The sequence below is a fragment of the Diplotaxodon limnothrissa genome, linkage group LG6, assembly GCF_057381915.1.
Source record: "Diplotaxodon limnothrissa isolate DT_005_m linkage group LG6, D_limnothrissa_male_GT1.1, whole genome shotgun sequence".
NCBI lineage: Eukaryota > Metazoa > Chordata > Actinopteri > Cichliformes > Cichlidae > Diplotaxodon > Diplotaxodon limnothrissa.
Genome location: NC_140601.1, coordinates 13,012,380 through 13,028,118, shown reverse-complemented (window position 1 = coordinate 13,028,118; position 15,739 = coordinate 13,012,380). Strand labels below are relative to the sequence as shown.

Genomic DNA, 15,739 nt, shown 5'->3' with positions numbered 1-15,739 from the left:
CTGTTCACATGTACTTAGCAAGTACATAAAAATGAAATGCAAACTATTTACATGGCAACACACAGCTGGCATCAATCTTGAACCACAAAATGAAACGTTACAGGCTATTTAAGAAACTTTAGACAGTCCACCTGAAGATCAGGAAGGCCAAGGGACTCAGCGTCTTTGTTGTGTAAACACGCCGGGGATTGGGGCAATGTGGGTGACTGTGTAGTGTAGTTGGTGTAATAGTTTTCTATTCCACACAAACTCACTGCTTTGCTGTGGTCCTGCAGTGTATCCAGTAATGGTGACAAATCCTCCAGCGTTGCAATAGGAATCCGCCTTTTGTGCGATCGCCTCCTTTTGCCTCTCGATGCAGAGGGTGTGTTTATGATTTCATCAAGACCACGTTTTTGGGCAGCTGCTGAGGAGAAGTCGATGTTATGTGCAACCCCGGGCTGTATCTTGGTCATATTTCCGGGCAATACCCAATATGCAGACTCATCTGTTACAGTTCTGGTGCCTCTGATACACACTGTAGCCTCGACTTTAAACAAAAGAGCAGCGACATGGGTGCAGGCCTCTGCAACTCCGGCCATGCATGTGCAGTGAGCAGCCTCAACCCTCCCATTGGTGCTCACAATGACCCATGGCTGTAATGCAGTTTCATTCAGTCGTTGTGAGTGCAGTACCTGAAACACACAAAAGCCACTTTTAATAAAAGGTCTTTAATTAACCAAGGCTAATATAGATGAGTTGGCTGTACGAGTGTACGTGCAAAGCAAAAACGGTAACAAGGAAGTTGTTTAGAAAGTTATCAAGTTCAAACCGACTTACCTTTGTCTTAACGACAACGTACTCGCAGCGTGGAGGCTTAAAAATGGACAAATCTTGCACCCAGCCGTTTGTGAATTGGATGTGGGCCTCCAGGGATTTATAATTCTTAAACTGGTTCGCTGTGTATGCGCTGACTCCACAGACAAGGTATGCGAAGATATCGGGATAGGACAACGGCGGTAGGTCGTCTGGGTTTCCACTCCACTTCCTTATTTCATACGGGTCCACATTACCGATGCACGCAATTTTTTCAAAGTACCGTCTCTTGGCGTCTGGGCGCAATCGGTCGCGATACAGCCCTTTGTCTTTTGCGCTGATTTTGAGCATGGTTCTGGCAGTCCCGATTCCAACACTCCAGCACTGTGCGCTCGTTTTGCTTTCTGGCCTACTGACATGGCGCCGCGATCCCACAATGCACTGCGGCGTGACGTCAACTCCAAAGCGAGTGTGACGCTTATTTTGAGCAACGAAAAATAATAAAATATAATTTTATTTTTATATTTCAATATCACAATAATCTTTCAATTTAGAAGTACAAGTTTAAAAAGAACTAATACAAAAAATACACTTCAGCTAAATACTTGTAATTTATTTTCCTAAACCATGCAGAGCCGCAGTATAACGACTAAAGAGCCGCATGGGGCTCCGGAGCCGCAAGTTGCCGACCCCTGTACTAGCCTGTAACATCATTTTTTCTCTATGATTTTCGGGGTGTCTTTTAATTCCTAACACATCCATATCAGTTTAGATATCTGGCATGATTTTTTTCCCCAATTGTTACTGAAGTGCAGTATATAAACAGGAAATTCACTCATCTTTATGGAACAGAAATAAATGGTGTAAGATACTGAATAGCACTGCTGTCATGTTTTTGCAGTGACCAGACCCAAAGAGCAGACTCAGACCGTGGCTAAGGGTTTCAAACGGTTTATTTATAGAATTCAGGGAATTAACAAAGGGCAGGCAGGCTATGGCGCTGAGCCCTTTTCCATCAGCTAAACTCAGGAGGACAGGGAGACAGATGAGAGCTGGCTGATTATGGCAATTTGTGAAGGAGAATAGTTAAAAGCCTTACTTGCTAGACTGGATGATGACAGAGTTTGAAGAGTTACAGGTGGGCCGGCAGACTTCTAGGAGACTTGAGGTGTGTTCATGGGCAGGCAGGTAAACGATAGGTGAGCCTTAGTTTCCACAATGGTGAGTTAGTTCCAAAGACCCTGACAACTGGTAATCTCTTTGCTCCTAAAATAAAAAATAGTTAAATCCAAAAGTGTCTGCTTTAGTTCTTTGTGATAATAACAGGGGGGAAAGCACTAACTTAGCATGGACAGACTGCAGTAATACATTTATTATAGCGACTAATTTGTTACATTTTTATTCATTAATATTACATAGATATCTGCTGTTCTGGGACTGAACACACTGAAATAATAAACAACCACATTAATATGCAGATACAAGGCAACAATACTTATGGCCTCTTTCTTTGTTTCCACAGTCCTCTGAGATTCTCCACCTTTTATTTGTTCCCTTCCTCTCCCTTCATCCCACCTGCCTGACACCACTGTCACGCTTTCTCTCCCTCCTCCCACAGAGCGTGTTTCATTTTGTTTATTGTTTTTATTCCTACTCCCTGTCTATTCACTTGGATCTCCCAAAGCAGTTTCTTGACGCTTTATGTTTGTGTGTCAATCAAACCACCCTGCGGATAGAACGCCTCTGTGACTGGTCATATCCCACCTGATGCCTCACATAAGTGGGCAGACAGCTCCATGGACACACACACACACACTCTTTCATATCACAGCAAGTGGAATACTGTGGTGCTTTATGGATTGAAGACATGTAAACTAGACTTTTTAAAAATACATTTCTTGTATGCGTCCATTGTGTGTGGGGTGTATCCCAACTCTTACTCTGTGTCTAGTGCGATAGGCTCCAGCAACCCTGAGCAAGTAGTGAAGAAAATGAATGCACGTATGGATTATATCCAAACAGGCACCACACTTTTGTGAAATGACGATGTGTTATACGCACAGTTAGCATCTATTTTGGGTTCCACATTAATAACTTAGTTTTTTCTCTGCTGATGATATTGCTGCTCTCTGCCCTGCAGACGGTTTTGAATGTTTTGAAACCTCGGGGGAGAGAATTCAGAAAATGATGTGACACACGCATCTCCTCCCCATCAGGCTTATCCCACAGAGACTGCTTATTTCATTAATTAGTAAGCACAATTTATTTTTAATTTCTCCTCTGATTGTGGCTTCTTTATGCATAACTGGGTGCCTCTGCATCTTCTTTGTCCCCCCTCCTCCCTTTGTGTGCACAAGCATGCACGCCTGTAAACTAATATTGTTCAAATATTCCCCGGGGCTCCAGAGCACTGAAAGCCTGAATCAGCTATTGGCTCTGTCCTCCTTCATTAGAAGGGTATGAAATCACTATCTTATTGATTCTTCTCATTAACCTTTCTCTCATCTGATCTGTAATGTTGTTTTCTGTCCCTCTCTGAGCCTTTTCTCTGCAGCTTTCCTCATTTCGCCTCCCATGCCTACGTTTTCCCCCCCATCACACTCTTCTTTGCACTTTATGAACCTGCCATGACCACAAATTTCCTTCTGCATTTCCTCATGCCTGCTCTTTCTGAGCTATTTCACTTTATCTTTCACCCACTCATAAAACCCACAATAGACACTGAGGTAACACACTATGTCTGGATGACCTTGAGGTGACCTATTTTTGCCTACTGTGGTGTGACTAAATACAGTTATGTTTTCAATTATGTGAATTAATTCAAAAGGACGATGATGATGGTTACAGTGATGTCTTAAATAATGTGTTTAATGGACACTGAAAGCCTGAATTACACTCGTTCATATCTTTCATTGTCATTAACTGCAAAGCTGTAAAAGCTGATATTGCTGCCAATCGGGTAACGACGCAAGAAAGAGATTTTTCTCGGTGTCAGCTTCCTAACCTTTTGCAGTTCGCATGACATTGTGTATGTTTTGATGTTTACAGCTGTGGGTGGAAAAAACACCCCACTGAATGTGAAACGGCTTCCTGTGAACTCCTATCACATTTCTCTCAACAGATGGCAATGAAGGGCACATCTGCGGGCACTTCTGCTGATTTACATCGTACGCCGTGTGTGTGTGTCCGTGTGCACGTGCAGGAGTCTGAATTTGAGCATTTGCGTCACCTCGCAGGGAAGGCTGCATCCACGGGTCGACTGCTGGAGGACCGACGCAGGTGGAGATGCTGAGGACGGCGACTGAATACCCAAGAGAGACAGGGAGGGACTGAGTCAGAGTATGACAGATAAAAAAAGACAGTGAGGAGGGAGGGGAGGGGGAGAAAAAAAAGTGTTCTCACCCGGTGAGAGAGGGGAGATTGTAGGACCATGAAAGGAAGGGATGAGGGAGGAAGAGAAGGAGGGAGCTAGGAGAGACAGTGGACCAAAACAGGCTGAATTCTCTCGGGGGTGAAAGGATGAAAAGGGAAGAGACAGTGACAGAGAGAAAGGGGAGCTCTTATGTCACTCTGAAGAGGAATTGTCTTCTGTTTGACCTTTTCAGACAAATTCACACCCTTTCATTCAATCCCTCTTGAATCTCACCCACATACAAAAAAAGAAAATCATAAAAATCCCTCCGTGGACCCTCCTCTCTTTTATTTCATGTTTTCCAGCTCTTTTCTCACATAAATATGGACTGGGCACCGGGCCTCACCTCTTGTGCACCTACTCTGCTCTCAGCCAAGTCATAGAGAGGTGATTTTGTAATTACAGCCTTTTCTTTTGTCAGATGATGACAGCATAGTCATTATTCTCTTGTGCGTCCGTTGCAGCTTGTTCCAACCATCTATGAGCTGCTTGTCTGCGTCTTTTTCATCCATGTATTCTGAAACTACAGAGATCAGCACTCTCAAGGTCTTGCCTGTATTTTGCTGTAGATATTCTTACATAAATGCCCCAAGGTCTCACTTCCTTTACTTCACTCAGGAAGGGCATGAATGCAGGACAGTCGTAAAGAATTCCTTGGCCGTGACCTCAGACGGCACAAGGAGAACTGGAGTTGATTCTCAGCTGCTATGCCGTGACTGTCAAGTGCAGAGGTTTTTTCCACATGGGAATAAATGAAGTATTAATGAAGATGCAAACCGGATGCACAAGAATGAGCATCACCGTTGTTTGGATCAGGAGGATCGTTCAAGGCGACTTATGGCGATTTAATTAAACATGAATTAAAATGCTTTTGGACGTGACATTGTGGCACAAATGGTTGTAATTCACATCGTCCGTGGCACTGCTGCCATCTGTAAAGCTGTGCCATTAGTGCCTCCCTGTGAGTGATACGCCTTATGCTAGAGGAAAAAAAAGCATCATTTCCATACCAGTGTGCTATGTAAGTACAATATCAAGATCTATCCACATTTGTGTGAGTTCTAGTAATGCGAAGCCAATCACAGCTTATTATTTGTACAAAGACGAGGCTTTACGCCGAGGCAGACCTCTGTGTCCACCAAAAGACCATGCTTTGTAAAATATAAACTGATAAATATAGCAGTGCTGCCCTCTGTTGGAACAACTATGCCAGTAAGGCCCCACAAATCCAAGCACATACAGGTGCTGGGCTAATGGGATACAAAAGTAAATACACTATATCATTTTTGGTCATTTCTAACAAAAGCACAGTAGTGCCATGTAGATCATCACAAGCATATTTATAAACCTGGTTAACTGGTCAATGGTTTGCTCCTTCTAGCCAAATTATTTAGTCTATAAATTAGGCCGAATCTACAAAACCCCCATAATGCAATACTGTGCTTTAATTTTGAGGCATGAAATAGCATGAGTTGCACTGATTCATTGTTTCAGGTCTGTTATTTACCCACTGATTAATTAGGTAAATGTAAAAGAGTAACACATGCAATATTTATCAGCTATTTTCTGGACTGATGATAAGGATGAGGAGGATTACTGCCTTTTAAAAAGTGACTTAGTATATGTGAGGGGGCAAAGTAACCGGGTCATTGCAGCAGATTTCAATGCAAGACACCCTACGAGACCACCCATCTCCCATGCTACAGTTAGCAAACTGCTTGCTAAGTTTCGTGAAACTGGTTCAGTGTTGGATTTGCCAAAATGTGGACGCAAGAAAACTGTCACTAATGAAGAAACATCAGTGGCTGTCCTAGCTTCATTCAGCAAGAGCCCACAGCGTAGCACTCGCCGCATGTCACTGGAGAGTGGCATTAGTCGAACATCCCTTTGGCGGATATTAGCTACTCACAAATAGCACCCTTACAAACTCCAGCTACTGCAGCATCTCAACGAGGATGACCCAGATCCAGGGACGTGCAGAGGGGGGAGGCTAGAGGGGCTTGAGCACCCGCCCCTTTCCTGATGGGTGCCCAAAGTGCCCTTTTGTTGAGGCAACTTTAAAAAAAAATAATTTATTATTATTATTTTTTAATGTGTGTGTGAGTGCGGAGTCCTGTCTGTGCCCCTCAACAATAATATTTAACTATTAATCACAGTTTTGCTAAATAAAATCTGGCTTGCATCAGTCACATGATCACATTTAACCAATGATCGCCCTTGTCGGCAGAACGCGCTGGTTACGAGCCGGGAACGAGCTCACAAAGAGCACGCGCATTTTTTGCGGTCCGGAGCTGTAGGAGAAACACAAGTTAACTCAGAGACACAGACTGATGCGACAAAACCAGTAAGTAGGTGTACAGCATACACTGTAGTGTGTAGCACACTGGAGTATTAGCTTATTACGTACACGTTGGTAAGCTGTCTTGTTGCAACTGACGAACTGAAACAAACGAGCGTGCCAGGGACGTGCAGAGAGGTTTAAAGGGGCGGGTGCTCAAAGTTAAAAAGGGGCACATTGAACCATGCTGAATAACAACAACACACATTCATCAAGAATCTAATATGGGAAGGGCAGGGCTGTGTTGATCTGAGACTGTAAACATTAAAAAGTCCACAGGAGAGATGGTAGCTGATTAAACAAGTGTCATGAGATAATAACAAAATGCAAAGATTGGTGACAGCGCTTGGAACTATAAGGCAACGAAAAACTGTGACATAAACTCGGCTCTGCCTGTGAATCACTCTTTGCTTCTCTTCTTCCTTCCTTCCCATCATTTCATATATCACTCTCCACTTGCTGTCTATCTGAGAACAAGGCACAACTTGCTATTGCAATAAACTATAATCTAATTATCCACACCTAACAACTCTTGCACTTAATCTATAATAAAATGATGACAGAAAAATGTTATAGCCCTGCCTTTAGTAGCCTCATACAGCTCCTACTGTTTCCTCCTCATGTCCTTACCAGGCTTGTCTGCACAATGTTATATCATGAGTAATAATTTAAAAAAATCTATATACATAAAACACACACATGCACGCACAGTGACATTTTAGACCTTCTTCAGAATACTGTATATACTATGGGCATCCTTACATTATTATTTATTACTAGAGCTACAATAATAAAGCAATGAGGAGGGGGAAGTAATAAATATGAAATAATGTATTTATGATGATTCCATTTGTTTCACTATCCACTCTGTGCAGGGCAAAGCTTATTACATTTTTAAACTGTAGAGATACAATCTTTTGTCTTATTTAAAATATAAATCTAATATAATCTGCTTCTTAATGTATGTTTTTTAAAATACAGCTTGTGTTTTTTAATATATTATAATTATAATAATTATTATGTGGACATGCATATTAGATCGTTTTTTAGTGAAATATAATCCCTCCAGAAAGGCAGGAAAAGCCCGGAAACTTACTTTAAAACTAAATATGTTCCCTAAAACGGTGACAGAGCTACAGACCCATGACAGCCTTACACAGGTAGCCAGCAGCTATGACCAGCACTACTTGTGCAGTTAATAAAAGGACAGGTAATGTTTGTCGCGCTGTTGCACACACAGCACGCTCGTTTGTTTCAGTTCGTCAGTTGCAACAAGACAGCTTACCAACGTGTACGTAATAAGCTAATACTCCAGTGTGCTACACACTACAGTGTGCGCTGTACACCTACTTACTGGGTTTGTCGCATCAGTCTGTGTCTCTGAGTTAACTTGTGTTTCTCCTACAGCTCCGGACCGCAAAAAATGCGCGTGCTCTTTGTGAGCTCGTTCCCGGCTCGTAACCAGCGCGTTCTGCCGTCGAGGGCGATCATTGGTTAAATGTGATCATGTGACTGATGCAAGCCAGATCCTTTTATTTAGCAAAACTATGATTAATAGTTAAATATTATTGTTGAGGGGCACAGACAGGACTCCGCACGCACACACACATAAAAAAAATAATAAATAAATTAAAAAAATTTAAAAGTTGCCTCAACAAAAGGGCACTTTGGGCACTCATCAGGAAAGGGGCGGGTGCTCAAGCCCCTCTAGCCCCCCCCTCTGCACGTCCCTGGAGCGTGCTGTGTGTGCAACAGCGCGACAAACATTACCTGTCCTTTTATTAACTGCACAAGTAGTGCTGGTCACAGCTGCTGGCTACCTGTGTAAGGCTGTCATGGGTCTGTAGCTCTGTCACCGTTTTAGGGAACATATTTAGTTTTAAAGCAAGTTACAGGGCTTTTCCTGCCTTTCTGGAGGGATTAATTACACATAACATATAATGTAATTGCAAGGAGGTATTTCTGTAGTCTGTAGATACTAGATAGTGGAAAAGGGGTGGGATTAAATAAGCTTATGCTTCTTCCTGCTCCTTTTTGAACATGGACGTTATTTGGAGTTGTGGTTGCTCGTTTTCCTTTTGTTTGCTTTGTTCATTTGTCTCTTTTAATTCTATTTTTTTTATACTTTTTCAACATGTTCAAAATAAAGATTCAATCAATCAATCAATCAATTATATTTCACTAAAAAACGATCTAATATGCACTTCCACATAATTATGCATTATTATAATTATAATATATTAAAAAACACACGCTGTATTTTAAAGAACATACATTAAGAAGCAGATTATATTAGATTTCTATTTTAAATAAGACAAAATTTGGATTTTACAGCAGTAAAATGATTGTATCTCTGCAGTTTAAAAATGTAATAAGCTTTGCCCCTGCACAGAGTGGATAGTGAAACAAATGGAATCATCATAAATACATTATTTCATATTTATTACTTCCCCCTCCTCATTGCTTTATTATTGTAGCTCTAGTAATAAATATGTAAGGATTCTGGATCAGCACCATGATGCCCATAGTATATACAGTATTCTGAAGAAGGTGTAAAATGTCACTGTGTGTGCGTGTGTTTGTTTTATTTAGATGGATTTAAAAAAAAAAAAAATTACTCATGATATAACATTGTCCAGACAAGCCTGGTAAGGACATGAGGAGGAAACAGTAGGAGCTGTGTGAGGCTACTAAAGGCAGGGCTATAACATTTTTCTGTCATCATTTTATTATAGATTAAGTGCAAGAGTTGTTAGGTGTGGATAATTAGATTATAGTTTATTGCAATAGCAAGTTGTGCCTTGTTCTCAGATAGACAGCAAGTGGAGAGTGATATATGAAATGATGGAAGGAAGAAGAGAAGCAAAGAGTGAATCACAGGCAGAGCCTAAATTATTTCTCACAGTTTTTTGTTGCCTTATGGTTCCAAGCGCTGTCACCAATCTTTGCATTTTGTTATTATCTCATGACACTTGTTTAATCAGCTACCATCTCTCCTGTGGACTTTTTAATGTTTACAGTCTCAGATCAACACAGCCCTGCCCTCCAGCACTATCAGCAGCAACCCCTCAACAGCAACATTGTACCCATCGGCTACGTTTGCTTTGCCTTGTTGCCCATATTAGATTCTTGATGAATGTGTGTTGTTGTTATTCAGCCTGGTTCAATGTGCCCCTTTTTAACTTTGAGCACCCGCCCCTCTCTGCACAGCCCTGCCCAGATCGGCGCACAGAATTTGCAGAATGGGCAAAACAAAAATTGGAACAGGACCCTCAGTTCATGCAGAAGATTTTGTTCAGTGATGAGGCAAACTTTTATGTGAATGGTGAAGTTAACCAACAAAACCACCGCTATTGGTCTGACACTAACCCACATTGGATGGATCCCTCCAAGTCTGTTGGACCAACAAAAGTGATGGTTTGGTGTGGTATATGGGGTCCAACGATAGTGGGTCCATTCTTCATCAATGGAAACCTCAAGGCCACTGGATATTTGAAATTGCTACATGATGATGTGTTTCCCTCTTTATGCACTGAAGCTGGCACGTTCCCTGAGTTTTTCCAGCAAGATTGATCAGACTGATCCAAAACCCTGCCGCCAGATAAGAATGCTTCATGAAATTATTCCTACCAATCTCTGTAAAACTGCAAAATAACTTTTGTTTATGTGATAGCTGAATCACGCTAGTCCCAAACATATTACACAGTGTATAGTATACATATTTATTAATGCAATTTGCGCTAAGATTATTATTAAACCTGGGTTATATGGTAAAGTGGAGGTGGTTGACCTCTAAGGGTAGGAGTGGTATGACAGAGGTGGTGCAAATGGTAAAATTCTGTCTAATACCAATTGTAAGAAAACAGCTCTACCTGAATAGTGCCGGAGTTACCAGGCTTTTCCAAGCGTCATTGTATTTATTATTAGAAAACCAGAAATCAGAGGGGGGAAAAAACAAACTAACAAAGAAACGTTGAATCAAACTGATAACAGTGCACGATTTATTCGTTTTTCCTATTAAAACCAATGACTGTAGAAAACCTTTCTACAGTCATTGATTAAAACCAAAACAAACAAAAAAGTTTGCTTTTGATACTCGCGATATGTTACCAAATCTCGCGATACTACGTACATCCCATTCGAGCTAAACTGGAGGGATTTCTGTAGTATTGAGCGAGCAGCTAACACGTTAGCAACACTGAGATAATCTATTTGCAAATAACTCGCTCCTTAAAAAAGGAAACCAAGCCGGCTCAGAGGTGAGGACGTATTCTTACAAGCGATGCCCATTTGTTAGCTACTTAAACTTAGCTTAGAGAGAATAGCTGTAGAAAACAGTCATGGTAAACTGAACTCTTGTGTAGCCTGTGGTGATACAGGAGTGAAGCAGTTTATACCGTTCTTAACAAACCAGTGAATACCTTCTTGAGATAATTCTTGATAATTGTCAAATATGGCAACTAACGTAAACATTAGCTTTTGGTTAAGCTACTAAAGTTGGTTTCGTGTTTGTGCAGCTGAGCAAAGAAGCTAATGCCACTTTTATCTTACTTCGCACTTTTACGTAGTTAATGCTAGGAACCTGTCTGCATATAACATTAACGTGTTAACACTTTTATCGTAAAGTTATAAAGCATGAAAATGGTGCACTTTAGAATTGCTTAGCTAAACTTTACATGGCCGTAGTGTAGTCTTTTTTTTACTCGTACTGTGAGCCTTTCGTTTGTGTGCTGCATCTTCCAGGATGGATTTAGAAGACGACACGACCATTTTAACAACCCTGAAGTCCTTCAATTCCTTCATCAGCCGCCCCGAACATCCACAGCGGCTGTCAGAACACTCAGCAGGGAGTGGAATCCTGCAGAGTCAGTACAAGCGCAGCATGGAGGTACATACAGAAACTGTTTGCATCAACAGGGGGGCAAAAAAGCTGAACAAAAATAGCACCAGCATTCAGCCTCCGCACTTACTAGCATATCCTTCTTTTAGCTTTTAGAAGCAGCAGAGAGGGTTCACTCCAAGAATCGCTACCTGCAGTTGGACCAGGAAAAGAAACAGATGGAGCTGAGTCACAAACGGGCTCGTTTTGAACTGGAGAAGGCAGCCTCAGACAGCGCACGAGACTTGGAGGTACATGCCATACATACTCCTTTAATACCACATGACCAAGGCATCAGATAGCTCACCACCTTGTTATGTTGCAGCATGAGGTGGATCGGAACCAGGAGCTTTTGGGACAAATAAAGAAGCTGGAGGAGAGAGCGGAAGAGGTGAATAAGAAGCTAACAGAGCAGAAGGAAGCAAATGATGCTCTCCAGAAGAACCTGGAGGGTCTAAACAAGACACTGGAGGAAAGAGATGATAAGCTTGGCACAGCTAACCAGGTGCACGCATGCTTGTAGATTTGCACGCACAGTTATTTTGCCAGTCTGGTAGTGCCTCTTATCTTATACTGGATTACCTCTGTTATCTGTTTGCAGACCATCAGCTCTTTGAAGGATGAGATCAGAGAGCTCAGGCAGAAGATTCAAAACCAAGACTCAAAAATGTCTGCTCAAACGCTCGAAAACCAGGAGTTACAGGAAAAGCTAGATTTGCAACAAAGGTACACACACAAACAAGGACTGACACTTTGCTCTTTTTCATGCTAATAAATATTGAGCTGTACTGCTTAATATAAATGCTGACCATGCAGTTTTCTTTGATTGCTGTTATGATCAGGAAGTATCAGGAAGTCTCTCAACTTTGCCAAAGTCTCCAAGCTGCGCAGTCCTCATGCTCTGATCACATAATCAAGATTAAGGTACGAAATGCTGTCGCTTCTATTGGGCTCCTTATGGTTTCACTTCAGAGTTTAAATGGTGTACGGATTTGTCTGTAGTTCAGAACATTCCAGTGTCCACAGTTCATGGAGAGAAACTAGTTGAAATAGTTAAACATAGCAGTTTGTACGTCTTTGCACTGATGTAGACGGTGTGGTTACAGTGTTATGTAGCTCACTCTACAGCGAATGTAAACCTACTAAATATGATTACGATTTAGACGTATAACCAATGCATGTGCAGTATATCAGTTCAATTTTCTACATATCAGCTTTTTTGTTCAAACTACCTTTCTCCTTCAAATTGCATAAAATGAGTTTAAATGTATTTTTTCCCCTCATAACATAAACTTATCGAACATACCATTTTGCCTTCAGAACAGCCTTAATTTTCAGAGCATAGATTCAACAAGGTGTTGGAAACATGCCTCACAGATTTTGGTTCATATTGACATGATGGCATTACACAGTTGCTGCAGATTTGTCTGTCTGTTGGACTGAGATCTGGGGACTGTGGAGTACAGTGAGTTCACTGTCATGTTCAAGAAACCAGTTTGAGGTGATTTGGAGTCTTGTGACATGTCACGTGATCTTGCTGGAAGCAGCCATCAGAAGTTGGGTACACTGTGTTCATAAAGAGATGGACATGGTCAGCTACAATCGTCAGGTAGGGTGTAGGTTTAAATGATGCTTAGTTGGTACTAAAGCCCTTTTTCCATTAGTACCCACTCGGATCAGCTCGACATCGATCAGGCAACAATTTTTACTAATCTTCTGTTGTCCACTTTTGGACAATAAAAGATTGCTGAGTCGTTGCCACATGATTGGTGGTTAGATATTTACATTAATACAGGTGTGTGTGTGTGTGTGTTTGCTTGTTTGTTACAGGTATTTGTTTCCATAAAGTGTGTCATTAATCTGAAAACTGTATTACTGGTGAATTTCTCACTTTCTAATTTGGCAGGAGTTGGAAAGGCGGCTTGTGTTCCAGGAGCAGGACTTTGCCATTGTGAAGACTGTAAAGTCAGAGGTGGCCAGAGTTCCAGATCTGGAAAAGGAGCTGAAGCGCCTCAGAGATGATAATGCCTACCTCAGGTTAAATACATTTTTGAAGTTTCCTTAACATGTAAACTCTTTACACTGTAGTGGAGGGACCTTTCAATCCACAAGTTTCACACACACATATACCACAAGCTCTCTTTTCTTTAACAAGTGTTTTTGGTATTTGTAATATGTGTTTGTGCCTGTGTTGTCTCTAAAACCTTACACTATATGTTTAGGTTGATTCTGTTTGTACCACGTAGTTTGGATGCTATCGGGCATTAATGAGCATACAAGCATTTTGAAAGATTAAGTTGGATAACAGAAGATCCATTTGTCAAGTAACAGCCAAACAGCTTGTCAGACTAAGTGGAGAAATTTAGCAGTTGGTGTGTTTATCCACTTATCCTTTCTGTTGTATTACAGAAATCTCAATTTAAAGCATGAAACTCTTCATACTTTCTCAAGATAACAGATTAAGAATTTTGCTGAAGATACCATAACTGTAACTAGGAATGTTCCTTATTCATAAGTCGATTAAATGGGAGGGGAAAAAAGACTGACCCTTCTAAAAGTACTCAGACAATCAAGTTGCATTTTAAATGCTGCTGAAATTTGTGACACTTTGTGCTGTGCATACACATTCACATTAGCTTGCAAAGTGTGCCAGTGTTTTGCAGCCATCTGTCCTTACAGATAAACCTTTACACACTTATGCAGAAAGCAGTATTTTCTGGTCGAGTGTTTGTGTGTGTGTGTAACTGTCCTAAACAGGAACAAAGCTAATTAGCCAATTATTTTATTTTTTTAAATAATTTTTATTTGTTTATTTTTATTTTTTTAAGTGGAATGTTATATCAGTAGTGTGGGGAGGGTGTGTGTGGTGGGGGACATGCTCCTCACACTCTCCCCATCTCTCATAAAAAATCAGTAAGGAAAGCAAGGAAGGGATGTGCATAATGGAATGGGTCATCACACTAAGATTACTCTGGCCAGACGTAAATGGAATACTGCAGAGCTGCACTGCACTCCTTGTTTACATGTTCTGAGACAGAGGGTGACTGGGGGGCAAGGGGCTGCCATTTACTGAGAAATCCTGCTTAACATCTCAGGGCCAACAGTCAACTGGCATACATGAATGTAATCTCAATAAGTACTTGTTCATATTACTGAGTATTTCTGGTGCTGGATAGCAAGAGGAGCAAGTATTGCAGGTTTAGTCTGGGAAATGTGACTGAAAAGAAAGACCAGGTGGATCAATCAGCATTTTGTCTGATCTTCCAAGGCGAGTCCATTGTCTGGTCTCCGATGGTTGGGAAGTCCTCAAACTGTGGGGAGATTCTTGTTTCACATTGCCTGAAACAATAGAAGGAAAATTCTTCTTTTATCTCCTAATCAGTCTCTGTTGTCTGGACCGAGCTCTTTTCCCTTATTCTTTCCTCCTCTGCAACCTTTGCATTTCCCCCCCCCTAATTTCTACCGGCTTGTGTCAGCATAATCAGCTCCCTGGTGTAAACAATGTGAGCTGGGCAAAAATAGTGTTGTTGATTGAAGTGGGTAATAACATGGCCAAAACATATCAGACGTTTCTCAAGTAGAGTTCACAGAAAAGTCACCCTAATCCAACAAGTGTGACTAAAGTAAAGAAAACTTGAAAACTAGTGAGAGCAATGTATTATAGCTATAATGCACAGTTGGTACATTGTTACGTGCATTTGTCGTCAGTCACTGTAATCTTAATATATTTGAAAACGGTTTTCAAAATTGCATCCGAGTGTGACTGTAGCCAGGGATTGAAAGTTTCTCCATGTCTTGCATTAGACACTGAGCTATCAGTTTAATTTACCTTTTTTGTCTCTGTTCTGTCCAGGGAGAGCAGAGAAAATTGCAGCCTGTTGAAAGAGGAGGTGGAGGGTCTGCGGAAGAAGCTGGAGAGGATGGAGAAAACCAAAGAAGAGCTGATCAACATGGAACTGGAAAAAGAGGTAAAAGTGTGGGCAGTTAGAAATATATAAATATTAAGAGAATTAAGGAATAAGCAAAGCTTCAATGAGACATTTTTAGATAGATTAATGACTCTGGCTGCATCCTCGTGAAGGTTTTTGTGACTCCCTGTCCTCTATGTTTGTTTTTGCAAACTTTGAAGTTTAACTTTTAGAATTTACTATCAAATATATTTTTTAATTAATAATCTAAGCTTAGAATGTCCTCCAAAAAGCCCTATACACACTGGGAGCAGTTCATAGTGATATGGTGGCAACAGACCATAGAAAACAACTACAGGTGAAAAAAGTGCTGCTGAAGTGGGTGGGACTTGCGATAAACTATTCTC

The 15,739-nt window shown here is 41.1% G+C and overlaps 1 protein-coding gene across 1 annotated transcript in view; it reads left to right on the top strand.

Annotated features, from left to right (window-relative positions):
• Nucleotides 1–10,697: 10,697 nt before the first annotated feature.
• mad1l1 (mitotic arrest deficient 1 like 1) overlaps nucleotides 10,698–15,739 on the top strand; it is a 64,456-nt gene continuing 59,414 nt past the window's right edge. Inside the window, exons 1-8 of the mRNA XM_085355677.1 lie at nucleotides 10,698–10,804; nucleotides 11,289–11,433; nucleotides 11,535–11,675; nucleotides 11,750–11,929; nucleotides 12,026–12,150; nucleotides 12,267–12,348; nucleotides 13,331–13,461; nucleotides 15,278–15,392. Coding sequence (XP_085211803.1) covers nucleotides 11,290–11,433; nucleotides 11,535–11,675; nucleotides 11,750–11,929; nucleotides 12,026–12,150; nucleotides 12,267–12,348; nucleotides 13,331–13,461; nucleotides 15,278–15,392 — 918 coding nt within the window. The 5' untranslated portion in view covers nucleotides 10,698–10,804; nucleotide 11,289. The remainder of the gene's footprint in view (nucleotides 10,805–11,288; nucleotides 11,434–11,534; nucleotides 11,676–11,749; nucleotides 11,930–12,025; nucleotides 12,151–12,266; nucleotides 12,349–13,330; nucleotides 13,462–15,277; nucleotides 15,393–15,739) is intronic.